Source organism: Emydura macquarii, unplaced genomic scaffold (genome assembly GCF_026122565.2).
Source record: "Emydura macquarii macquarii isolate MOO-44397 ecotype Brisbane River unplaced genomic scaffold, CSIRO-AGI_Emac_v2 contig_1790, whole genome shotgun sequence".
NCBI lineage: Eukaryota > Metazoa > Chordata > Testudines > Chelidae > Emydura > Emydura macquarii.
Genome location: NW_027131927.1, coordinates 4,112,578 through 4,139,169, shown reverse-complemented (window position 1 = coordinate 4,139,169; position 26,592 = coordinate 4,112,578). Strand labels below are relative to the sequence as shown.

General features: G+C 59.2%; 1 protein-coding gene across 1 annotated transcript; it reads left to right on the top strand.

Annotated features, from left to right (window-relative positions):
• Positions 1 to 554: 554 nt before the first annotated feature.
• LOC137158811 (SPARC-related modular calcium-binding protein 1-like) lies at positions 555 to 26,592 on the top strand. The gene is made up of 12 exons (XM_067556716.1): positions 555 to 699; positions 16,465 to 16,657; positions 16,823 to 16,935; positions 17,939 to 18,038; positions 18,474 to 18,524; positions 19,267 to 19,320; positions 19,946 to 20,023; positions 20,863 to 21,055; positions 22,440 to 22,522; positions 23,237 to 23,336; positions 24,647 to 24,895; positions 26,063 to 26,592. Exons 1-11 carry the CDS (start codon positions 622 to 624, stop codon positions 24,885 to 24,887), a joined length of 1,284 nt encoding a protein of 427 aa, XP_067412817.1. The 5' UTR covers positions 555 to 621; the 3' UTR covers positions 24,888 to 24,895; positions 26,063 to 26,592.

Below are 26,592 nucleotides of genomic sequence, written 5' to 3'. Positions count from 1 at the left end.
CGGTGCTATGGCAGCAGAGCCCTGCCACTGGAGCCCTGCCGTATCCTGTCTACACAGAGCCACGGCGGGCGAGATCATGTCTCTTATGGGCCCAGCTTCTGCTGGTGAGAGAGACGAGCTTTCCCACTACACGGAGCCCATCTTCAGGCCTGGAGACCACGAAGCAGAGCTCTGTGGGGCGGGGACACTCGCCTCTCTCCCCCACAGGAGCTGGGCCGATTCCTCGCCTTCCTTGTCTCTCTAAGACCCTGGGACTGGCACCGCTGCCAGCAAAACACCTTCCCCGATGCCCTCTGAGTGACGCCCTGTCTAGCGCGGCCAAGCCTCCCCCGGTGCCATGGGCTCCCCTCGCCCTAGGGAGAGATTGCCGGGCGATGGATGTTCCCCGGACCCCAGGTGGGGGAGTAGGGTGTGTGTGAACGGGGTGGGCGGGGCTTGCTCCAAAAGGGGGCGGGGCTCCCCAGCTGTTGTTGCCCGATGACTCCACGTGGCTGGCAGAGTCGCTGAAGTGCCGTGACATTGCGGAGGAGGAGGTAGGCTGGGGGGGGGGGAACCGCTCCGGCTTTATAAACCGGGAGCCCAGCGGTGGGGCCGGCTCCGGGACTTGCCTCGCCCCGAGCCATGTCCTGCCTGCTCTGGGGGCTGCTGCTCCTGGGCGTCTCTGCGCTGGCGGCCCCGCCGCGATGGGACAGATCGCCGGTAAGGGGACCCGAGTGCAGAGGGGCTCGGGGCTTGAGACGGTGGGGGGCATGGCAGGAGCCTGAAGGGGGATCAGGGGCGACATGGGGAGAGGGCATGGGCTGGGGGGCTGGCTCTATGGGGAGAGGAGCGTGTGGGAGGGATCATGGGGTGGGGAGAGTAGGGGTTGGCAATAGGGAGCGTGGTGGGGGTGGGGGCTAGGGGCCAGCCATGGGGGGAGTGTAGTTGCAGGGCTAGAGGTGGGCTCTGGCTATGGGGCAGGGGATGCCTAGAGGGAGTGGGATGGGGGTTGGGGGTAGCTATGGGGGAGCACAGTTATGGGGCTAGAGGTGGGTTCTGGCTATGGGGTAGGGGATGACTAGAGGGAGCGGGTTGGGGGTAGCTATGGGGGAGCACAGTTGTGGGGCTAGAGGTGGGTTCTGGCTATGGGGTAGGGGATGCCTAGAGGGAGTGGGATGGGGGTTGGGGGTAGCTATGGGGGAGCACAGTTGTGGGGCTAGAGGTGGGTTCTGGCTATGGGGTAGGGGATGCCTAGAGGGAGCAGGGTGGGGACTGGGACTTGCGGGTGTTTAAAGCGGGCGGCCTGTGCTGTAAGTTGCTGGCTTTGGTGGCAGTGGGGTGCTTTGCTGGTTGTTATGGACGGGCTGGGGGGGCTCTGCTGGGGCTCCCCTCTAGGACCCCTGCGGTGGGGGGTTTTGCCCCAGCTGGCAGGGCCTGTGCTAGACACCCTCTTCCCCCACGGGCTGGGTGGCGAGGGCCTTGGGCCAGGGCTGTGTCCCAGGTGTGGGGCTGAGCAGACCCGGCAGAAAAGGACTAATGCTGCGAATGAATGGGACCGGGGAGGAATCCCCCTCGGTGGGGCGCTGAGACACCTGGCGGCCGGAGCCTTGTGGGGGTGCCAAAAGCCACAAACTCATCTGTAGTCCGTCCCCCCCGGGGTGATGGAAGCCAGCAGGCGTTGGGTTGCTGCTATTGCTTCAAGCCAGGGGATGCTGCTGTCTCAGCACGGAGCTCTTGCTTGGATCCTGGCCCTTCCACCTCCCTGGGGCGGGGGCGGCTTCTTCCTGGGGGGCTTTAAAGGAAGAAAAATCTGCTGGCCCCACTCAATAGCCCAGCTCCCTGCGCTCTATACAGCACCCTGATTGCCTGCAAAAGCAACCCTGCAAATTGCCCTCCCCCCCCCCCCCCAAAAAAAAAAAAAAACAACAACAAAAAACAAAACCATTCAGCTCCTCCTACAGATTGCTGGGTCTTGCAAGGTTAGAGCCGTCAAGGGGGGGCTGTCCCAACTCGGTGGGCAAGCTCTGTGCTTGGGGCACTGGGCAAGCTTGTGGGGCGGGAGGGCTCTATGGAAACATGGCTCTGTGGGGAGAAGGGAGTTAGAGCAGGAATGGGGGAGCCAGGACTCCTGGGTTCTCTTCCTGGATCTGGAAAGCGGGGGTGGGGTCTGGTGACTAGCGGACAGGGGACAGGACTCCTGGGTTCTCTACCAGTTCTGTGACGTAGGGCAAGTAGCATCTGCTCTCTGTGCCTCAGTTTCCCTTTCTATGAAATGGGGATTTTTTTTTAACCTTCCCATGGGGGAGGGAGCAGGTGCAAGTCTGAGTGCTCATCAGAGCGCTTGGAGATCCTCGGACGCTAGCACTTGTTGCTGTGGTTATGACCCGGGAGCTCCAGCAGGCGCCTGCCATGCGGTCCTTGCTGAGGCTGAGTGACCGGCCGCGCCTGGAGCAGGTTGGCTCTCGAGGCCCTGAAACAAAGGGCTTCTGAAGCGGCCCTGCTGCCTCGCGGAAGGCGCGTGGGGTGAGACGCTGGCTGTGCTCTTGTCCTCTCCGATGTCTGGTTCGAGTCGATCCCACGGGGTGGAAGGAGGAAACTCCTCAGCACAGAGCAAGTGACCACCCGTGGGAACAAACCACCCTGGTCTTCTCCCCTGGGAGTCTCCTTGTCTCGCGGCTTGATGCAGGAGCCGGGAACTGATTTGACTAGCCGGGGATCTTGATCGTGCTGCTTGGAAGGTCAGAGCAAAACCCCCAACCAGATGGATGAATCCTGGTGGGCTTCCAGGCTGGTAAATCCACAGCTGGAAGTATCTAGGATCCCACATCACCCCCTCCCTTGAGCAAAAGGGATTCGAGATCTGGGTTCAAGGCTGGGTTCCCCCGTCAGCTCCCTCTGACCTGGTGGGGGAGTCATTTAATCTTTGTGCCTCCATTTCCCCATTTGTAAAATGAGGGTTTCCTTTGCTATTTAGGTGGCAAAGCCTTCAGGGCAGGGAGAGTCTTGCTATGTGTCCATGCAGAGCCCGGCGCGATGGTGGGGGCGGGGTGTGCCCCGATCTCATTCGGGGTCTGCGCAGTGCCTGATGTGATGGGGTAGGGGGGAGGGTGATCTGTAGGTGCCACTGGAATGCAGATAATTGAGCTTTGCTCTGTGGAAATGGGGGACAGGAAGGGCATGGCGTCCCAACTCTTAAACTGCCGCTCTAGTGGGAGACGGGGCTTTGTATAAATGGCACAGGGCAAATTTCCTCTTGCTTTGCCTGCAGGATCTGAGCGTTCACCTGGGTCCTTTCTGGCTACCTCAGCTGCAGAGATCCTACGGCTGGATTCTCTTGCTGTGTAGTGCATGAGGCCAACCCGAACCCAGCTCCTCGGAGAGGCTCTGCGGGACTCGGATTCTGGCTAACGCCGTGCACGGGAGCCCCTGTTGTGCTAGGTGCTGCACAAACGCCTAGTCAGAGTCTCTGCTCCAAGGCATTTATGGTCCAAATAGACAAGATGAAGAGTAGGAGGGAAACTGAGGTCACTCGGCAGGTCAGCTGCAGAGCTGGAACTGAGAACTCAGGTTTCCTAGGCCAATGCTCTGCCCAGTAGACCATGCCGTGTTAAGGTAGTGAATTTCCATCACTTAACAGATCTAGCTGACGCAGGTCTGGGGGAGTGACAGAAGATCTTTCCATAGTTGCCTTTCAGGGTGGAGTGACTCTTTTAAGGAGAGGGTTGGTTTTTTTCCTACAGGGTAAAAGCCTCTCTAAAATGGCTGTTTGGTGCAGCGTTTCCTTCTAGCAATTACTCCATAGTGGATAAAAGCCTACTGCTGCTCCTGGCTAGGGGAGTCGCTCTTCAGGCACGACAAGTTCAGTTTTCTACCACTTGAGCTGAAGATCCTAGAACATCCTAGGTGAAAACCCTGCTGTCTGCCCATGGTACATCTACCTGCTGCTGCCAGTCGTGTTCATGTCAATCCAGTAAACTATTCCGCAACAGCCGTTGGTGGGGGGTGGGGTGCATTGCTCCACTGGGATGAACCTCCAGTGGGGGTGTTGGGGCTAAATCTGGGAACCTCCTTTTGGGGTGAGTATAGAGAGGGGGAGACGTCACCAGCTGCTCTTGGTTGCATTGCGGGGGAATCTATAGACTCAGCCCAGCACCCCATTGGCCCCACCTCACCTTCTGGTTCTCTGCGTCTGAATTTTGCGATGCTGGCAAAATCAGTGTAGCATCGTGAAGGTGTATTAACCCTGGGGGTGACAGCCCAGGCGGGACCACCCTGAGAGGTACCGGCTGTGATGAGATGGGTCTCATTTCTTGCTTTGTGTCTGTCCACCAGCGTAAATCACAGGGTGACTCTCGAGGCTGGGTGCGGGCCCAGCTCAGGGATTGAACTGGGGGACTGTAGAGCAGAAAGCATGAGCCCTTACAGCGTGAGCGAAAAAGTGCTGCTCAGAGCGAGAGGCTGTTTCATCCCCCTCACAGAGGGGGACGGGTGCATAAAAACCCTGCCTGGTGGGTTACAACTGTCTGGCTCCGGTGACCATCTAGCAAGACCCAGAGCTTCTAACATCCGGGGTGGTGAAAGCCTGAGTGGCCGGTGAGGGCGGCGGGTGGATGAGTTGGTTGAATCCCAGACCAAGACCCAGTGGGGGGGCACCAGCTGGCCATATCGCCTGGGAGCCTTGCTGGTTGGAAATGATCCCGCAGAGCTGGCTGGGAGGTTTGGAAGCCAGGCAGCTGTGACTCACCAGAGGCGAGGGTTGGCAGTCAAGCGCCTCTTGCTGGTACTGGACAGTGGGGTGGCTTAAGGAGGAAAGAGCAGTTTATAAACAACCAGATGTCCCCATTTTATAGGGACAGTCCTGTTATTCGGGGCTTTTTCTTATATAGGTGCCTATTCACCACCACCACCCCCCAATCCCTGGATCCGATTTTTCACACTTACTGTCTGGCCACCCTGTGAGGGAGTGGGGTGTCTAGCGGAGTGAAGGGTCCTCCCACAATTGTGGTGGGGACACTGGGCAGGAAGGCACGCTGCACGGCATCGCTTCGGGGTGTTGCTTAGCACAAATCTGGCTGTGGTACCAGCTACTGGGGGGTGTCCAGGGTTCATATATAGTGCCTGACACAGCCTGGCTGGGTGCTGATGCGCCTTCTAATTTTAATCGTGGCTCCCCCCCCCCCCGACCCCATCCTGCCCTCAGCCCTTCTTGGGCCTTATAAGTATCGGCCTTAGTCAGCTGGGGGCCGGCCAGCAGGTGTGCTGGAAACTGATCAGTGAGGTCTGGGTTCTCTGGCTGGCGCGTGATCTTGGGTCTATGATGGAACAGGTGGCAAGGCTTTCCCGGTGATAGAATATCAGCATGGCTTGGGGCAGGCCAGAGAGCTCCCTGCAGGCTGCATGGGGGCTCGTGGAACAGGCTGGAGAGCTGAGGACAGAGATCTTTAGAGACTGGCTTAACCACCCGGGCCATCGCGAGTACCAGCTCCCTTTTGCACCTCTAAGGCCGGTGATCAGAACAGCAGCCACTCTGCAACCTGGGCGCACGTTGTCCGGCGCCGCTTCTGATACACCGGGTGCTGCAATGCACCAAAAGCTCATCTTGTCCACGAGGTCCAAGGCTGCATGCTGCGGGGTCTGACCCCGGGAGGGGCTGAGCTGCGCCAGTTGGAAACTTTTCATAACCCTCCTTTTTGAAGAAAATGCCACTTTCATTGAAATTGACGTCATTCAGATCACTCGATTTCATCTGGGGAAAAACCGAAAATGAGTGTTTTGATGCTTTTTCAGATAGGATATTTTTGGTTTTTGTCATTTCAAAACAATTCATTTTATATATTTTAAAGATTGTTTAAAGGTCAAACTGGAACAAAACACTTTGTCTGACACAAAACAATTCTTTTTTTGTTTGTTTCAGGGGAACCTTTTTTCCCCCCCTCACTTTCATTCTGTTTCGAAACAGAACGATTTGAAATCGGGGCATTTCCTACAGAAGGGCAAATCAAATTTTTGCAGAACTGTTATTGAGATTCCCGCCTGGCTTCTGTTGACCCCCGCCCCCCCCAAAAAAAACCATGGGGGTGGGGCACAGGGAATGTTACCAATAAAGAAACCCATAACGTGGTGCTGCAGGTAGCTTCATTGCACCCATTCCAGGGCACCCTCATGGATTACCCCCATGCGCATGGACTTGGGGCTGGGTGGAGTAAGTTGCTCAGATGCCTGCTGTCCTAACCCAGCATGGAGAGGACAGCTCATGAATGGCCCAGACTATCTGACGGGACCACAGGATCCTGAGGTGCTGTAACCGGAACTGGTCACTGCCTTAACGTGAGGCCAAAGATGCATACGCCTCCAGCCCCCTTGCCGCTGGGTTTGTGCTTTAATTTATTTTAAAGGCTCAGACTTACCTAGCGCTGGCATTTCTAGAGGACTGGCCCCTCCTAGATGCTTTACACACCTGGCAATACATTGAACCGCTTCATGCTGTGCTAAATTGCAGCTGCCTCTGGTGTGGAACATGACAAACCTGTTAGTGTGATGCACTTAATTCAAGGAAGGTTTGTATGCAATGTGTTCCTCTGCACGGCTGGATGGAATCCACCTGTTAAGAACAATCAGACCAGGAGGCAGCAGCTGGGGCTGGCAGTCAGGACTCCTGGGTTCTATCGCCAGCTGTGGAAGAGGTCAAGCGGCTGGAGTAGGATGTGGCTGGGGGTCCAAACTACTGCGTTCTTTTCCCAGCCCTGCCACTGACTTACTGGAGAAGGAGGATGAGGGAACCAATAGTATTTAGTGCAGCTGACTAATCTAGATGTAATGCCAAAAACCCCAAGTTTCATCAAAAATTCGCAGCCAGCTCTAATTTTTCTCTTGGTAGAAGAAGGATGAAAAGCAAGTTGGGCTAGTTTTAAAAACCTCCAGCCTTAATAATTTGAGGACCCCTCAGTAAAGGGGTAGGGTCCTTAATCATACAGCTAAAGCGATCCAAAACACAGGTGCCTCAAATTAGAGCTGGCTGGGGAATTTTTTGATGAAACTTTTAGGCAAAATAAACCCCAAAAAAAGCAGCTTTATTGAAAGAGGAACAATTCCCGGGGCAAGGCTCTATCTCAGCTCGGGCGCCCAGGTCAATATTTAGGCTCCTAAGGAACAAGCTCGACCAGACACTTGACCATCTGGCTGTTTTTTCTCCTTCTAACCCTATATCTAGGGCTCTGTCTTTAGGCTCCTCTTCCTGAAAGTCTCATGCTGCGTCTCAGCTTCTCCAGGCGGGGAGATAGGAAAGGGTGGGGGAAACTGAGGCTGCTTCCCACGCTGGGTGCCCACAACCCAAAACTCCAGGTGTTCTGCTCTCCGACTCATGTGCGCTCTCAGCTGCCTGGCGATCCTCCTCCGCCTGTCTCCATAGCAGCTGCCAGAGCCAGGTGTGCTACCCGGGGCCCTGTCTCCTCTTGATGGGAACTTGAATTGGGATCAAGTCCCCTCCAGCAGTATTCTCACACCTCCGGTTTGCTTGGCAGCAGGGAGCTGTTTGTTCTGGGGGAGCTTTTTGTAACCCGGTTGCCTGGGGCTCTGGATTCCTGGGAAGAGATTGCCTCTTGGATGAGTGCTGGGGTGGGGATTGGCCCCACACTAGAACCCTATGGGGTGGGGGAGATAGTTAAGCATCCTCAGAGGGGCCGTTTATATGGCAGCTAGAGGGATTGAGGAGGATGGACGCAAGGCGGGTCGGTGCTAGGTGCTGTACAGACATGTGTAGGGAAAGGATCCCTGTCCCAAAGAGCTTACAGTCTTGGTTAATGACAAAATGCAGTTGAAGGGGTGAACCAAAATAACAATTGGTGTGGCTTCTATTACCCCCCCCCCCCCAGGTATGATGGCAATCCCCAGCTCTTCTCTGCCATCAGTCTCAAGGAGGTGGGTGTCAGTCTTCCCCTTTTATAGATTGCGGAAACTGAGGTACAGAGACAGGCAGGGATTCACCCAGCAGCAGAGCTGGGAACAGAACCCAGGTCTGCTGAGTCCTAATCTAGGACACTAGCCATGAGGCTGTACTGCTGCTGCTGGCATCCCCTTGTGCCTGTCTGCCGGGGGGGTGGGCAGGGTGTTTCTCCGGGGGGATGTGTGCTGTAGTATAGTTGCTACTATAGGGGTACATCATGCCGGGAGGGGGTAGGGCCTGTAAGTCCACATCCACCCCTCTAAGGTCTCCAACCCAAGATCAACTTGCGCACTGGGAGGGTGGGCTTAGATACCAGGCCCTGAAAGCTTCCAGCTGAGCTCACGTCTACACTGGGGTGACACGGAGTAGGGGACAGGTAGATGGCTGGGAGAGGAGGGGGTAGAATCTAAACCTTGTTCAGTGGCCCCTGGCATTTGCCACAATCGGAAGACAGGACACGGGGCTAGATGGACCATCGGTCTGACCCAGTGTGGCTACTGTTATGCTCGAGGGGGGGCTAGGCTATAGTGTTGGAAAGAGCCCCCACTGCCCCCCCACACCCTGCTTTTTATGGGGAGCAGCTCCGGGTTGCACTGTGGGATTTCTGGCTCCTGGGATTTCCCCCACCTACATCCAAGGTAGCAGCAATGCAGAAGCGGTGACAGAACACAGACCCCAGGGCCGAGGGAGACTTTTTTCCCCCATGCATGCCCCAAGATCACCACCCCCTAGGATTGCTCAATTCCACAGCCCCCCCATGCCAATGCAATGCAGATCTAGCTATCGCTGTAGGGAAAGACTGGGGGGTGGGAGTGGAATCAGGAAGCTAGCTGGGATTCCCCTCCTCCTTCCCCCCGTTTTCAGGAAGAATCCTGATCTGCAAGGGCTGCGGGAACCCACCCAGCTGCCATTGCCATGGGCAGCAAACTCACTGTCCCAGGATCTGGGCCAAGGAGCAATAGCAGCGTGTGAAGGGGGAAAGGCAGGCAGACAGACAGACATCCGGACACCCTCTCACACACACACACACACACACACTCCTCAGGTGTCACTGTGGGTGAGGGTTGTCAATTGATTACCATGTGCCAGGCAAATCAGGGTGGGGGGGGATAGGCCTGGTCTTTTCACAGCCACCCCATGTCCCCTCCCCTCCTTCCCGAAGCGGGGCGGCTCAGGCTCAGGCACTGGTGGTGGGAATCTCTCGTGGGGCAGAACTTCAAGCGTCTCTCGAGCAGCCGCTTGCTGGCCCTCGCGGTGGTAAAGAAGCTTCCAACCCTCTCTCTGGTGCAGCGCCATCTGCCTGACTCTGCAGGCAGCACCAGCGCCTCAGCGGCTGCTCAGTGCACCTGCTAGTCAACGCCAGCCGGCCCAGTTCTTTGGCAGCGTCACTGAGCATGGGGGGAATCAAGGCAGCAGAGGAACCACCTGAGAATCGGATCCGGGGATCGCTGCGTGGGGAATAGGCTCTGAGGAGGGTGCGTGGTCCTGGGAGCCGACAAGGTAGGCTTGGAGAGGGGTAGCTTAGGAGGAAGGGACCTCTCCTCTTCCAGCCATCCCACTCCCCTGTTTTTGGAGCAGTCCGATGGAACTACTCAAGGCAGAGGCATGAGGACGGGTAACTAGGTGAAAGCACAAGTAACAAACAAGCAGCCATTCTGCCTCTGCTGACGGTGCCTCCAGCTGTTGGCTTCCTCCCTCACACACACACACACACACACACACACAGCTGTGCTGCTGCCCCTCACTCCTGACCCGCAGCCCCTGCTAGCCCAGCCCTGGGCTCCCCTCTCGAACTCTGTAGCATCCCCTCCCGCGGCTATCTCTGTTGCATCCGGGGCTCGAGGAGGGAGGGCTGGAGATTTGGCTGTCAATCACCTGGGGATTAATAATCTATCCTCCCCTTCCTTGCTTAAAAGCCTTCTAGGGGCAGAAACTGAGCACAGGGGAGGGGGTTGTGATCTCATTTTCAAGCCTGAGTCAATTTCAGCCCCGTGAATCTTTTTTATTTTATTTTGTTTTTCCTTTTCCCTCCTCAGACTAAGGCCCCCTTCATAAACCTGGCCCGGTTGCTGGCAGCCAGGCCTCCATGCCGGCCGTATACAGCGAAGGCTCTTGTTGTCTGGGGTGTGAATGGGTGGGGGAGACAGACGGGGGCGGCGTGCGTGTGGCAGTCACACAATGGACCTTTGAATCGGTGGCAGCGCCTGAGCGGAGAGCGCATCCCCGCGCCACCAGAGGCCCTAACAAATTACCCCGGCTGACAGCTGGACGGGCCACGCCGTGTGTCTTGGCAGGCGCCGGCGGCCGGGAGGCAGGCGCGAGGGTGAATCAGCGGGAGTTTCGGCCCTGGCTGTCCCGGGGCTGGCAGCGCCGGGTGGAGCGGCCCTGGGTTGGCCGCCGCTGGATTGCCAGGCCCCGAGCGTGCGGCGGGTGATGCAAGGACCTGGCCAGACGCACTGTGACTTGTGCTGCGAGGGGACACGCTCATCTGGGCGGGGGGTGTCCCGGAGGTGAGAAGGGGAGTCTAACAATGTTGGTGTTTAAAGGACTCGCTGTAGGGCTGGGCTGCACGTCCCCCCCCCGGGGCTTAGAACCGTCAGTCAGGGCGGCCACGCGTTCTCCTGGGCCGCTGGCTGCCGCTGCGCTGTGTTGATGCAGCTGGGACGGCGGTCTAGCTCCCGGGGCCAAAATTAACCTCCAGGGGAGACGTGCCCAGAGCGACACTTGAGGAAAAGAAAATAACTCGGCGGAGCAGGATTCCCAGCTAAACATGAACGCAGCCCAGCGGCCCATTGTTAATAAGCAGCTCGGGCCCGCACGTATTTGTGGGGTTTATATTTGGGGTTGGAGGCCTTGCCAGAGTGTTCCCATCTGTGTGCACGTGGGCCAGCTTTGCCATGCTGCTGGCTCTGGGGTGGAGCAGCTAATCCTGCAGCGATCCCTCCTCTGCAGAGAGGGAACGTGGGCGAGTGGGAGGCAGGACTCCCGGGTTCCCTGGGGAGTGGCAGAGCCAGGAGCTTCCCGTCCCACAATGCCGCCCCCACCCCATAAAGCCCTGAGACTGCAGGCCTGGAGGAAGTCACAAGCAGCCCTTCTGGTGGGGTAGGAGGGCTGAGCTGACATTCTCCCCACACTCCTAACTCCCTCTGCTGCTTAAAGTCAAGAGCGAGCTGGACAAATTGGAGCAGGATTACATGGAGTCAGGGCTCAGCTCAGCAGCTCCGGGACTCACTTCTGTTTTGTGTCTCATGTTCCTAAAGCTCATGCTTCAGGGTTTCTGCCAGCCCTGGGCAAGGGTCAGGAAGGGATCTCCCAGGTGTGCAGGGAGGGTTTTTTTTGTTTTGGTTTGGTTTTTAAATCCCCTTCCTCTGAAGCATGTGGGGCGGCCACAGCTGGTGGGGTGGGCCGGGACTCCGAGGGGGCACCGATCCTGTTCTCTCTCAGGCACTTGGCTGGCTGGTCTGTGCTCACCTGCTCAGGGTTGAGCTAATCTCCATGGGAAGAAATTTCCCCCCAGCTCAGATTGGCAGGGACCTTGGTGAGGTTTCACTTGCAGGGATTACCTGGGTCTATCTCACTTAACCATTTCCCTGCCATGGCTGGGGGGCCTCGGGCACTGGCACCCCTTGGTCCCTCCTACTCTCTGCCTGGGGCACACGGACCAGCTGATCTGGGATGGGGGAACCCTGCCAGCCTCACATGGACTCCAAGGGGCTGCACCCCGGTCAGCTGCCCCCTCCTCAGAGCAGCCACGTGGGGGCTGGGAGGGAAAGTGCAGCACCCATGCTGAACGGAAGAATGGGCGTCTTTAAAGATGCAGACCCGGCCTGGTGGCAAGGAGCGATCTATGGGGGAGGCGATGGAGAGCTACCCTAATTAATGACAACCCCCCCAGGTAGTGACTTTAATACCACACTGACCATGTATGTGTGTCATGCCCCCTCTAGTGCAGGAGCCAGCTGCGCTGCTTCGTGTTGAAGGGCCATACCTCAAACCCTGCGTGGCATATTTGGGGGAAAAGGAGGAGTGAATTCTCTGGCGTGGGGAGGGGGCTGAACTGGGCTCAGAAGATCTGTCCATGAACAGTGTGTGTAGGGGGGGGAGGTGTTTTATAGTCAAGTTCTTCTAGCGTACCCATCACCGTGGTCTCTGGGCTCCTACCCGTGTCCCCACCACCAGCAGCCTGCGGTGCCTAGCATCTGCCCTGCGAGAGCTGGGGCGGGGGAGTGGACTCTATGCCGGCCAGAGGAGCTAGTCCATGCCAGCTCCTAGCAGGGTGGGGCCCCATCTCAGGGAAAGGCAGGGGGGGGGAGGGTGATGTCACGTCTGAGCCACTGGCCCGCCCTGTGGCTCAGAGACACCTTTGATGAAAACAGTGTCGTGGGGGGGCGTGTCCTGTTTGCAGCAGACTCGCGGGGGGGGGCGCTGGCCAGGGTGGGCCTGCATGTTGCTGGCCCAGGGCGATTTTGAACAGGGCCGTGTGTCCTCCGCGTGAGGCTCTTGGAGCGTCGCGCCGTCTGCCCCCGCCCGGTTTATGTCACCTTCCCATCATGTTGTCAACAGCTTCGCCCTTTAGCAGCAGCCAGGGGCGCGCCTGGCCCCGGAGCCTACCGCCCCCTCCCCTGCCAGCGCTCACCACCCTGCCAGGATGCCGGGGGGGGGGGAACTGGCCGGGCACTGTGGGATCAGGGCCCGGGAGAACAGAGACTGCTGCTCTGCCTGGGGAGCAGCCCGGGCGCACCCGGGGCTCAAGACAGAATTCAGCCTCTCTGCCGGCAACCCCCTTCCCCATGGACGGTGCCGGGAGTCGCAGGGGGCTTGAATCCTTGCGTTACTGAGGCCGCTGGGAACTGGGCTTAAGATCCGTCTGCTTGCTTTGCTTGGGCCGCTGAGCAGAGGGTCACAGACAGGTGGCCTGACCTCTGCCGCAATACCCCTAAATGTACAGCGCCTAGCGCAGTGGGGGCCAGGAGTGGGGCTCCCGGGGTGCTAGGTGCTGAACATGTTTATTGCTATGAGGTGTAGTACAGTAGCACCTAGGCGCCCCTCAGCCCCGGTCATGGACCGGGTCCCTATGTGCTGGGTGCTGCCCAAACCCGGAACCCAAAAAGACCCATCTCTGGTCCCTGCCCCAGTCTTGTGAAGAGTTTCCCCCAGTGGGTTGGAGGCTGATCAGTCACCTCCTGGTATTGAGAGTGGGAACGATCACCCTCGCCCCCCACAGCCTGGATTTTCTCTCTGTCTTTCTTGCTCAGTCAGTGCTGGGCTCTGTGGGCCGGAGATGTGTGTGGGCTTATAGGGGTGGGTTGGGGGGCGCAGATCTAAGGTTATATAAGACACAGATCTAAGGTGCCATGTGAGCAGGGGGCTCTGCCCCGCCATGCCCGGGTCTGGCACACCTCCAGACAGAGGATCGTGGCCCGGATTCATTTCCTACCATGTAACATCTTGTAGCACCAGGCTCTTGAAATCTGGGGGCTGTAGCTCAAGTGATGGATTGGGGGCGTTGGTGGGGCCGGGGTGCGCCCGGGGCTGGGATAGCAGGGGGCTGCGGTTGAGACTGAGGGCCACCAGAAGAGCTGTGGGGGGGGGGCAGGACTGGGCTATCTGGGGATGGGGAGGGTGTCTCATGCATCCCCCCCCCCCCCCCCTTTCTCCCTGACCCATGAACTCTCTGTGGCCACCCCGGGCCTCTGCCCCCATAACCACACACCCAGAGCGCTTCTGGCCCAGCAGCTGCCCGCAGACCCCAGCTGAGCGGTGCCAGAAACCAAGCCTGGGAGGGGAGCCACGGTTCTGCCCCGGGACGGGCACCAGACGCTCTCCCAAGCACAAGCAACGACCTGCTCTCTAATCCGCCCCACGACCCGAAACGTCGCCCGCCTCCGCCCGCTCCAGCCTGGCTGTGGAGGCCTGCAAGGGATCCCCTGAGTCCTAGCCCTGCTGCCAGCCACCGTCTCACTGGTACGGTGCCCCCAGCCTGCGGGGAGCAGAGAGGAGTTTCTTGCATGTGGCCAGGCCCCTGGGCCTCTGATTTATTGCCTCTCTCTGGCCCAGCTACCAAGTTACTGGTGCCTGGCCAGTGGAGACTGGCAGAGGGGTCCATGCCCGCTCCCCTGATTGCTGCTTTCCACGGGCAGGGGAATGGCTCCTCTTTTAAAAATCCCCTCTGTTAAAACCAGGTGCCCGGTCCCCTGGGCCGAGGCGAACTGCCCCTGGGACTGGCTTGAGAATCTGGCCCCCAGCGGGATTGGAGGAGCCCTATGAAATGGCTCGTTAATTCGGAGGAGGTTCCCCGCCCCGTGAATTGAAGCTGGAGGTAGGAGGGGATGGGGCATTGCCGACTATAGATGGGCACCCCGACCTTCCTGCTGCTGTTTCACCCATGGAAGTTATCAGGGTGGGGGGATGTGACTTCCTCGGGAGCTCTGGCTTTGCCTGTCTCCTCCTCCCCCCCCCCCCATTTGACGCTGCTCATCCAATGCGAGGAGAGTGGGGTCTAGTGGTTAGAGAATGGATGGGGAACCAGGACACCTGGGTCCTATTCCTGGCTCCCCCGCGTGATCTCTTGCAAGTGCTTCCTTTCCCTTGCGTCTCAAGATTCCCCTTCAATAAAATAGGGGCAAATCCTTCTCCCTTGTTTTCCCCCCTGCCAAACGTCTTGACTGACCTCCATGCTTTGGGGGCCTTTGTCGGAAAGGAGTGGAAGGAACCCAGGCGTCCTGGCAGACCCAGCGGTTTTGAAACCCCCCACAGGGTGAGAGCGGCGTGTGACCACCGGGCCCCTAAGGGGTTACAGCAGTCTTCTGCAGCTGCTTAAGTGGCTGGTTTGTCCGCGGTCTGGGCGATCGCTCTGGAAAAAACTCCGGCATCAAGCAAATGAAGTCTGAAAACTTCAGTGGTTTTTAACTAGTCCCCCTTTCGCCCGGCATTTGTTTACCGTGCAATTAGTTAAACCAACTCCCGTCCCCCTGCCAAGTCACACAGGGAGGTCGGCTCCCCCCAGGCAGGGGAGATGAAAAGAGGTGTGGTGGGGTGGCTGAATTTCAGCTTGGACCTACAGAGATCCCTGGGGCGGGGCTCCCCCCATCTCCTCTCCCTGGAGCACCTCTCTTTATAGTCTAGCAAGCGCACACGCGGCTCTCTCAACTTCAGCACCCCACACAGTAGCTGGGGGGTCCCCAGTGCCCCTTGCTACACAATCAATGGCCTTCAGCGCCTTACTCCAGCTGCATCCTGCAATCCACCTTGGCCTCCCATCATCCCCTGCCTGGCTCCGACAGCAGGACTCGAACCCTGCACCTCCCCTGCGTCTGTGCCGCCGGAGCTATAGGGCTGCATCTCGTAACCGCCTCCTGTGTTGGCCAGCCAGCTGCTCTTTCCAGGGTGGCCTAGTGGTTAGTGCCCCACACTGGGATGCCCGGGATGGTGCTGCTATTCCCAGTCCTGCCACCTGGGTGCCTTCAGGCAAGTCATGCCCACCCTCGGGCAAGTCACGCGCCCCACCCCACGTGCCTCAGTTTCCCCCTCTGTAAAAGAGGGGCGATGATACTGACCTCCATTGTAAAGCGCGTGGAGAGCTACGGATGAGCAGAGGTATTATTTATCCATTTGGCTAGACTCCTGCTCCTGTGCCCCTGCCCCCCTGCAGGGGGCACTCGCCAGCCAGCCTGAATTCACAGGGGAGGCGGGCAGCTGTGGGCTGAGACAAGGAGGGAGCCTTAGAATCGGGGTGCGGTTCTGCCATCCCCTAGTCCTATGGCAGCCTTGGATTGTTTTTTGGGAGGGAGTGTTTCCATGCCCCTCCCCCCATCACCCCCAAAGTGTGCCGCCTCTGGGAGCCAGTCCGTCAGCCCCCGGGAGAGGTGTTGTGTTCACCCCGATCCCTGCCGGAGACGCGCCGGCTGGGGGTTAGATGCCTCCCACCCCAACGTGGTGATGCCGGGGAGCAGCACGTGGTCCATGCTGGGCCCAGCAGCCTGGTTGCCATGGCACCTGCTGCCCCAAAGGATACTGTGCTCTGGGCCGCTCCCGCTGGGGTGGGGTTGGGGTGCAGTGGGGGGGACTGGGATGCAGGGAGGGATTTGGGGGAGATGCAAGGGAGGCTGTGTGGGGTCAAATGGGGGGCAGGGGAGTGCCATGGGGGTGGATTTGGGGGGCAGGGGTGTGCCATGCCGCATGGATTTTGGGGGGGCACAGGATGCCGTGCAGGGTGGATTTGGGTGTGTGTGCAAGAGATGCCATGTAAGGTGGATTGAGGGGGGCACGGGTGCCATGCTGGATGGATTTTGGGGGGCAGGGGAGTGCCATGCTAAGCAGATTTTGGGGGGCACAGGGTGCCGTGCTGGGTGGATTGGGGGGCAACAGGATGCTGTGTAGGATGGATTTTGGGGGGCAGCAGGATGCTGTGTAGGGTGGATTTGGGGGGCACAAGGGGGTCTGTGTAGGGTGTATTTTGGGGGTGCCAGGGGTGCCATGCAGGCTGGATCTGGGCAGGTGAGGATCCGATATCTCACATCTCTCTGCCCCTCCTCTCATTGCAGTTCATCATCTCAGAGAGCGACCGGGGGCTGCCATGCCCGGGCGAATGCCCCCGCGAGCGCCACCGCCCCGTCTGCGCCTCCAACGGCAAGCTGTACAAATCCCACTGTGCCTTCCAGCGCGCCCGGTGCCAGGAGCCCCTCCTCGAGGCTCTGCCCCGCTTCCGCTGCAAGGGCGCCCACCGGGACCCCAACAGTAGGTGGCGCCCAGGGGCGGGGGGCTAAGATGCCCGTGGAGAGGGCTCAGCCTCTGGTTCCCGCTCCCCTTGCCCCCGATCTGGGCAGCGTCCAGCCGCCTGTTGTCTGGCCGCGCCGGGGCCCACTCTCACCTTCGCCTTTCCCCCCCCCCGCCTCTGTGCAGACATGAACCTCACCCGCTGCCAAGAGGACCGTGCAGCTGCCCTCGCCCAGGCCCGGCGCCAGGCAGACGCCATCTACGTCCCCGAGTGCAACGAAGACGGCTCCTTCCTGCAGGTACTGGGGGCTGGGGGGGACGTGCTTCTCTTCCCCTCCCCCGCCCCCCCGCCCCCGGCGGAGCCTGGGAGAACACCAGGGTCCCTCTGTGCCCCGCAGACTTGCTGGAGAACCCCCCTCATCCCAGCCCTGTGCTTATTTGCTGCGCTCTGGCTGTCACCCCCGCCCAGAGAGGGCCCCCACCATGCACCCCAGATTCCCTTCCCTTTGTATAAACATATCTAATGTGCCCACAAACCAGAGTGGGGTCCCTGCATGGGGGTCCTGCCACAAAGCGCCCCCTAGTGGTGCATGAGCACAAAGAAGTGTGTGTGTGGGGGGGGGCATCTCTGCATGAGGGTCCTGCCATGAAGCGCCCCCTAGTGGCAGGTGGCGGCACAAATGCCCCACTTGCAGAAGCTGGGCAACCAGTCTGCAGCCCCACGTGTATGGGGTGCCCGGTGCGGTCTCCCTTCCGAGGACCTGGGGGGGGTACTGGAACTGGGGGGCTCTTGTGCCGGGGTGCACTGGAGACATACGCGCTGTCGGCTCTCTGCGGGCAGGGCTCCGTAACAGCGCTGGGCGGGGAAATCAGTTTCCCGTCCTGAGACTTTTCGAGAGATTTGAAGATTCGCCCCCTCCCGAATCCGGCCCCAGACCTCCAACCGAGACCGCCCCCGAGCTTCCCTTCGGGTCTCCGGCCCCTTAACTCCGCTGCAAAACGTTCAGTTTAAGAAGCCATTTTGGAGCCCGAAACCGGGAATTTGGCCCTTGGCAAAGCCGGTGGAAACGGGTCCTTTGGGGAGCTGGGAAACGGTCCCTCTTGAACCCGGGGCTGGAAGACTGCAGCGCTGCCTCGGCCCGGCCCCGGCCTTGGCGAATTGGCCTCTTCCGACGCAAAACGCCGCGGCCATCGCCTCTGCCCCAGCTCTGCCCCAGGAGCCTCTAGCGCCTGCCTGGAGGGGAGGAGGGGTGCAGGGGGCTCGTCTCTGACTCAGCCTTGGGTGTCCCTCCCCCGGCCCAGGTACAGTGCCACAAGCAGACGGGCTACTGCTGGTGCGCCACCGCGGAGGGCAAGCCTGTCAGCGGGACGTCCGTGCTCAACCAGACGCCCAACTGCACAGGTACCTGGCAGCCCCGCCCCCACCCTGGCAGGGCAGCCCCTCCCCCCACCGCCTCCTGCGAGGTGCTGGGCCCAGCGTCTTCCTGAGCCCCACACCTTTGGGCCGGGCCCTGTGTCCTGCTGAGTCCCTGGCTGGGTCCGTGCCCGGGCTGGGCCTGCGGGGTTGTATTCCTGGGGCGGGTAGGAGGAGAAATTGCCCCCTCCAGGGCAGCATCCTGCCATGGGGCTGGGCCCTCCCCCTGGGGGAGTTGGTTTTTAGGGACCTGGAAAGTCCTATGCAGGGAGAGGTCAGAGATGTGTAGTGGGGGCTAGGAGCCAGGACTCCTGGGTTCTATTCCCAGCTCTGGGAGGGGAGTGGGGCCTAGGGGTTAGAGCGGGGGGCTGGGGGTCAGGAGCCCTGGCAATGGGGATGATCGGTCTCTCACTCCTCCCCCAGACTCCTACGTCTTGCGACCGTCCTGGCAGGACCCTAACTCCTCGAGGAGAGGTAAATTCCCCACCCCCCTCGTCCCAGCCCTCCCGAGTGCTGGATCTCCCCCTTTGCCCCACAGCAGGTCCACGACTCCTGGCCACCCCACCACAGCCCTGCTCCATCCTCTGCCGTGCCCGTCTGCACAGCCTTCCACCCGGCGGGGCAGCGAAGGGCGTCCCCACCCCTCCGCCCTGTGAGCAGTGAGTGGAGAGGCAGAGGGCACCCTCTAGAGGGAGGCCCGGGTACTGCAGCCTGCTTCCTCATGGGTCTTTGGGGGTCCCTGTCCCAGACTCTTGCCCTGTAACCTGAGACTATCCAGCTGCCCATCAGCTCCTTAGAATTGGGAGCTAGGACTCCTGGGTTCTATTCCCATTTCAGGGAGGTTGTGGGGGAGCATGGTCTAGTGGCTGGTGCAAGAGGGGCTGGGTCCCAGGACACCTGGGTTCTATCCCCTGCTCCAGCACTACACATCCTCAGATGAGTAACTGCCCCTTCCTTGTGCCTCAGTTTCCCTCTCTTTGCTGGGAGGCGGGGGGCAGGTGGTAACTACCTAAAACTCTGGGAGCACAAGGTGGTGTGTGCCTGGTGTCCTAGCAGCTGTGCTAATAGGGGGGCCCTTATTCCCCCCCCCCCATTTGTCCCCAGGAGGGCGGCTGGCGCCGGGGTCTGTGCTGTGTACTCCACTCTTTGGGCAGAGTAGATGGCACTAAGACCTCTGTAATAGTGGCCTTCGAACTCTTTTCCTCACTGAATGCAGATGGCGGGAGACCCAGGCCCACCCTGGCGAGGCCCCCGCCCCACAAGCAGGAAGGTAAGTGACCACCCCCGTCACCACTCCTGTTCATGGGGGAGGGGAGCATGTGCCCAGCTGGCGGCACAGGTGTGTCACTGTGCACTAGTGCAAGGGAGAGAGGGGGAACTTTCACCACCCCAGGTGGGCTCCCAAACTGCTCCCAGGGGCAGCATCTGGGGCACTTCCGGGTCCCCTCCGCTCCCCGAGGCAGCGCTGCTGCTCTGCTGTTAACCCCGCGTCGGCCAGAGGCTGGTCTCCTGCTCCATTCATCCTCCAGCAGCGCCCAGAAGCCCCTCAGATTAGGCCTGGCCATCCCTCCCTCATGCCATTCCTACCTGGGGAGCTTCTTCCCCTGAGTATCAGGGGCTCTGCCCCTTATGGCCTGCTTAGGGGCTGTGCCCCCTGGGCCACACCCATGTAAGTCAGAGGCACCAGAAGCTTTAAGGTCTGTGCCCCTATGGCGCATCTGCAATGCACGCAGGCGGGGAGCAAGGGGGTGTGCCTGCTGCGCCCTGGTGGAGGGGCTGGGCTGTGGTCTGTGTGTCCAGAGAAGGCAGGGGTTGGACGGTGGACCCCTGGGGAAGGGGGTTCTTGCTGCTCCCCCCCCCCGCCTCCCCCCCAAATTTCTCTCGGCTCCTTTCAGAGGGGACCGCGCTGCCATTCCTCATCCCCGTCATCGTCCCAGACTTCAAGCCCAACTGCACGGTGAAGCGGATTCAAGGTAACCAGGGACTACGGGGGGACGAGGGAGCCGCGGGCTCAGTTCCCAGGTCTGTCCCCTGGCTCTCTGGGCACCGAGTGGTTTGGGTGTCTCGTTCGCAGGCCTTTTCCCACCCCCTGGCTTTGCCCTGGGCCCGGTGCAGAGAATCAGGAGGCGGGGTCGCTGTCCTTTGTCTCTCACTAGGCTGGACGCTCGCTGGGGGCCGAGACTCTTTCTTTCTCTGTCTTCACACGGCACCTGGCGCCACGGGGCCCTGGGCTGTGCCTGGCGCCAATGCCATGCAAATAACAGCCCCAGAAAACTGACTCTGGGTATCCACTGTAAGATACGTCGATGCCCCTGAAACGAAACGGAGTTGGGAGGGGACGATGACTGGCATTTTTGTAGGGGTGTCGACTCCAAAACGGGGGTGGGGAAGGAAGGGGAGTGAGATGATTGTTCTAGCTATACTACAGATGGGAGCTAGGGTACAGGACGTCTGGGTTCCGCTCCCAGCTGGTGGAGGGGGCAGCACAGTCTAATGGTTAGAGCAAGAGGGATGGGATGCCAGAACGCCTGGGTTCTGATCCCAGCTGACGGAGGGGGGAGCAGGAGGGACGGGGGCCAGGAGAGTTAAAGGGTAAAATATTTAGGGTCTGGGGGAGACTCCTTGGCACAGAGCAGCACCACACTGGGGAGGTGGCTGTGGAATCTCCCTAGGGGAAGGGAATATTTCCCAGTTAGTGGTGGCAAGGGGTAGGTGGTACTGACCTGCGAGGGCCAAGATTGGGAGCTCCCCCTCCCAAAGAGGGATCTTCCCCTTGCTCACCCCCATGACCTCCGCCCCTCGGACCCCGCAGAGTTCCCTCCGTCCTGCGAGCAGGAGCGGCTCGAGGCCCTCGAGGAAGTTCGGCAGCAGCAGCAGGAGGGGACCTTTGTCCCGGAGTGCGAGGGCGACGGCACCTACAAGCCCGTGCAGTGCCACCAGGCCACGGGCTACTGCTGGTGCGTGCGGACCAACACCGGCCGGCCCATCCCTGGCACCTCCACCAGGTCAGTATCCAGCGCCCGGGGCGGGGGGGGGGAGGGCGGCCTCCTTTCCTCTCGCCAGCCCAGAGACAGCAGAGCAGGTTGCCTTGATCGTCTCTTGCCACCTAGGAGTGGAAGAGGTTAAAAATAGAGGGGCAGGTTTAAAAGCAAAGGGTGGGGCTAGAGCTGGGGAGAACACCCCCCCCCCCTTTTTTTTTTTTTTTGACCCATAGAAATTTTTGAAAAGGGTGGGGAATGGAATTCATTTTTATTTGAATTTTCCATGGAAAATATTGGTGGGGGGAGTTTGATGGAAATTTGAAAATTAAAATATTTCGGAGGAACCTCGTGGGAGCTGTAGTTCAGGTGTCTCATGCACCCATTCATCTCCATGAGCAGAACTCTTTGGTTGGACTACCTCTCCCATGATGCAGCAGGGCCAGGGAATCCCATGATACAACTGCCTTTCTAAGAAGGGGAGGCCGTGGTGCATCATGGGAGGTGTAGTCCATTCAGGGACCCTAGCCCATAGAAGGAAAGGGGAGCATGAAACACTTGAACTATAGCTCCCATGAGGCACTGCGGCAACCTCTCTGGATTAAAATATTGTGGCCTTCCTCCATTTGGGTGAAAAATTCAGTTTTTCATCTGGAAATTGACACTCTTTTGGGGTGGAAAAATTCCATTTCTCAAAGGAAAATGTTTGCCCGAGTCGGGACTCTGATGGTTGGAGTCGACTCAAGGGTTATGCTCTTCAGTTCAGAGTCACCCCAGGTGAATGCTGGTGCATGGCGTAGGACAGACCTCGTGCATCAATGTGGGTGCTGGTAGGTGAGGGGGTCCCAAAGAATGAAAGCTGAGTGGAGGATGCAGAGTCCTTGATAAGCTGGTGGGTATCGGTCTAGCGAATCAATAAACGTGTGCGGAGCAGAACTCAGACAGGGAGTGGATTTAATGCATGAACTGCTAACAACACCCGGTTTATGGCAATTGCTAATGCTAGCTTACATGGTCGTAATGGGGGACTAGTGGCCAGATGGGGCTGGGAGCCAGGACTCCTGGGTTCTATCCCCAGCTGTAGGAGGGCAGTGGGGTCTAGTGGTTAGAGCGGGGGGGGGGCTGGGAGTTGGGACGCTCTAGTTTCATTCCTAGCTCTGCCATTGACTGGCCATGTAGCCTGGGCCAAGTCCTTCCTCCCATCCTCCCACCCCCTTTGTGCCTCAGTTTCCCTGCCTGTAAACGGGGTAGTGGTTGCCTATGGTGTTTGTGGAGGGGGGTTGGAAACATCAAAGGTCTGGCAAAGAGCAGCTCCTTTCCACGCGTTCTTCCCTGCCTCAGCGCTGGGAGCTGCCAGTGCCACGCGCCAGCCGGGACAGTTCAGGCATTGACCTGTCTCTCTTCCACCCAGGAAGTTCCCGCCAGACTGCATGACTGATGCTGCGGCCAAGAGCGCGGAGATGGGCTCCCTTTTCCGGGACAGGGTGCTGCCAGGTGGGGAGGGGATGCAGGGGGGCCCAGTCTGGGGGTGAGGACCAATGTCCTAGGCACCGTCACTTCTGTGGGTAGCCTGGGGGGGCTCAGGTTCTCCAGCGGCGCAGCACTCGGCCACCCTCAGTGTCCTGCCAACGAGCGGACCCCCTGCGGCCGGGTGTCTGGCCCCTTGGCCTCTCTGCTGAGGGTGCCCATGAGGGAGCCGGCCGTAGCACCCGGGGCTCTGGCGCGGGGCCTGTGGCTTGGTGAGGAATGGGGCTGAGTCTGACGCGTGGCGCTCCCCAAGTGGGCATGGGGGTGACAGCTCACAGCCTTCCCTGACGTTGGAGCTGGTGCCCCATTCCCTGTCCCCCCCACCCCCCGAGATAGCCAGTCCCCTGCCCTGGGGCCAGATCAGAGCTGGTGCTCCCTAGAGGGACAAGACCCCATGCCCCATTCTTTGAGTCCCCCCAGCTAGCCCCCCATTCTCTTCTCACAATGACAAGGGCTTGTAACTGTGGGAGCCACAGGGCGTCACTTGGCTCCAATCCCCCTGCTGATGCTGGGTGGAGGGATCATGGCCGGGGGCTGCCGCTTTCACTCTGAGCATCGTGCTGATGTTGCTCTTCCCCTTCTGGCAGGGGGGGAGAGAGAGACCCTGTGCATGCTCTGCAGTGATCACTCACAGGTGATTCTCCCTCCCCCCCCGGCCCCATTTCATGCCCTCCCTTCCAGGCTGCCCTGGTCCCAAGAAGGTGGAGTTCCTGGCCAACCTGATCAAGGCCTTGGCGTCTGACATGACCCAGTCCCGGATGATGCCACTCACGTATAGGAGGTGAGTCAGGCTGGAGCAGGAGGCCCGGCCCCGCAAATTCTCCCCCCAAGTGGAGGGCTGGCGTGTTGCTCTCTTGTGACCCCTGCTGGCTGATTGAGGGTTAATCATGCCCCCCGGGGCAGCCTTGGAGTAGCTGGGACGCCTCAAGAGGCAACTGGGTGAGGCTGGTGCTAATGAAATGGAGCCGAGCTCACCCCGGTGGAAGAAATGGCCCTCGTGTAACTGTCCTGGTGGCTACCAAGCCCCAGGGAATCTGTGCCAGGTTTTAAATGGGGACCACTGGGGGGCTTGGATGGAACTCTGGCCGTTCAGCCCAGAGCTGTGGGGCTTCCTGTGGACCAATGGGGCACGCGCCTTGCTTCACCACAGCATCTGCTGCTGGCCTGGGGGCTGGATGGACTCCTATTACCAACTCATCTGATGAGTATGGACACCCCCCAGCCCCCCAAGAGAGGCGGGGTGATGCAGTGGCTAGGGCGCAGCTCCAGGGCTCAGGAAACCTGGATTCAGTTCCTAACTCTGCCACTGACTTCCTAGGTGACCTTGTACGAGTTACTACTTCGTGCTGTGCCTCAGTTTTCCCATCTGTGCAATGGAGATATTGGCCCAGCTCTGCCCCACAGGCATAAAAGGCTCCATGTCCCTCCTCCCTGAGCCAGCCAGCCACACAATGCAACTGGATTAAAAAAATAACAAGATACGGTCCTTGGAGAATAGATCCATCACTGACTATTAGCCTTGACAGTCAGGGCCATAACCCCATGCTTGGGATGGCCCGACACCCCAAGAAGACAGGAGCGGATCTCTCCAAAATTGCCCTGTGCTGTCCATGCCCCCTGAAGTTCTGGTAGCAGCCGCACAGGAGATGGATCCTGGGCTCGATGGACCGATGGGTTGCACGTCCTTAGTAAATATATTATAGACTGTGAGGTCCTCTGGCCCCATGGGGCAGAGGGTGTATAAGTCCCTTAGGTTTTCTGCCCCTCTTCTTCTACCCCCCCCGGAAAGGAGATTTGTCTCTCTCCTTCCAGTGCAAAGAGAACTCCCCCCATCAAAGGAGATTTCAAGGGGATGCCGTGCTTGTTCCCCCCCTCGCCGCTTGGTTCGCAATCCCCTGACAGCTGTTCTGACCTAGCCCGGAGATTTGGGGCACTTCCTGCCTGGCGTCCCGAAGTCCCCGCAGGGAGGTTGGGTGCAGGAGGCCAGGTTGCCCATTCTTGGCCACTCTCCAGCTCGCATGGGAGAGGCTTGAGGTCGGGGGTTCGATCACCAGCAAGTGACCGTGGTGGTGTCTGTCTCTGTCCCCGCAGGCTGCCGGACCACACGCTGGGCCCCAGCCTGGAGGAGCGGGCGGTGCGCTGGCACTTTGTGCGGCTGGACAAGGACTTCAGCGACGGGCTGAGCGAGCAGGAGCTGCGGCCGCTCAAGGTGTACATGAGGCAGCACACGCGGCCCAAGCGCTGCGTCCACAAGTTCCTGGAGTACTGTGACCTGGACGCCGACCGGCTCATCTCCCTGCATGAGCTCAAGGGCTGTCTGGGCCTCAGCTAGCACTCTGTGTGCGTGGTACACCCCCTCCGGCACGGGGGGAGACTGGGAGCTAGGTGGCTGTGGATTAAGTGGCAGCAGAGCCCCAGGGTTGTGAGTTCAAATCCAGCCTGGGTTGGGGGTGGCTGGTGTGAAACCCAACTCCTTCTCCACTCCCACCACTCTTGGGTGGGTGCGCGGCTGGGGGGATACGTGCCCAGCCGGACAGACAGAAACTGTGTGGCAGGGACAATCTGGGACTAAAAACCCGGGTGGCTTGGCTCCCAGCCCCCCCTCTCTGGCTCCAACCCACGCCAGCCCCACACCCCTCACAAATGTGGGGGGCCCAGATTCCCCAGGAGCGGTGGCTGTCAAGCACTAGTTTGTCCTAGAAAAGAGGCTTTCAAGTCCCCCCCTCCCACCCCAGTAGCTAAAAGTGAATGTGCCCAGAACAAATGAGCAGTAATTCAGTCACGGCAGAGCGTGACTCCTGCTACCATGAAATTAAGTGCATTTAACACCCGGATTTAATCTGCCAGCTGGCCCGGGCCCAGATTTCCCTTGTCTATGGCAGTAATTGGCAGACAAAGCTGTCGGGCTTGAATTCGCAGTGTGCCAGGACTGGTTGTCCTGTCTACCCAAACTGGGACAGCGGCGCAAGTCCTGAGTTTTCTGCCTCTCCAAGGCGGAGCTGGGGTTTCCCCGCTGTCCCCCCTGCAGCCCCTGTCGCTACGTTAGAGCAGACCAAGGTGGAGGACAGGAGATCATCTCTTCTATTGAACCAAGCTCTGTTGGTGAGATGGAGCTGGTAAAAGATGTGACCAGCCCCACCTTATGTCTCAAATATCCTGGGACCCGCACAGCTACACCCCGACTGCCGGGTGGCTCTGCCGGTAGCTGGCTGGCTAGGAGCTGCAGGTCACCCTTCCAGGCCAATTGTGCTCATCTCATCTGAGCACCTAGAAAGTGGTTAGAGCAGGGGTCTGGGAGCCAGGACTCCTGGGTTCTATCCTAGCTGTACAGCTGACCTGGGGTCAGTCTCTGCCTCAGTGCCATTCCTGTCCCTTGCCTGCTGCAAACTCCGGGCACGGCCCTCTCTCGCTGGGCGTCTGCACAGTGCCCAGCACCATGGGCCCCCGAACCGCTCCCGTAATGCACACGGCAGCTACCTACAGCTCATCGGAGTTTCTCTTTTCCAGGTATCTCCTAGAAGAGGGGCGCGCCCTGCTTCTCCTTTCACACCCCCAGGGGGCGCCGCCTCGCCCCGCACTGCATTCCCGCCTCTGGTTGCAGACTATTTGCACTGTGAACTGTAGAATGTGGATTTTATTTTTTATTTTCCTTTCTTTAAAGAAAGTCAGACAAACCTTTTATAAAGAAGACGGTCGTTTGAGCTAAGGGATGTGGAAGTGCTGCGCCATTTATTCGCCTCTGGGCTACTCCTCTGCCGTTCAGTCCTGGTTTTCCTCTCTTCTGTAGATCAGAGAATCCTGCAAAATTGAAAGTGCCTTTAGGGGTTATTATTTTTTTTCTAATTACCCTCCTCCTCTTTGCTTATTTTTACTGTTTAATTTTTTTAAATGGATCTAAGCCTGTTTGGGAGGGGGTTAAAATTGGCTCCAGCTACTTTATATTCTCTCGCTTCTTTGTAAAGCATAAAATGGTCAGGAAAAAAACCAACAATCCTGTAATCTGTGGCCTTAGTCAATAAATTATAGACATATCGTGA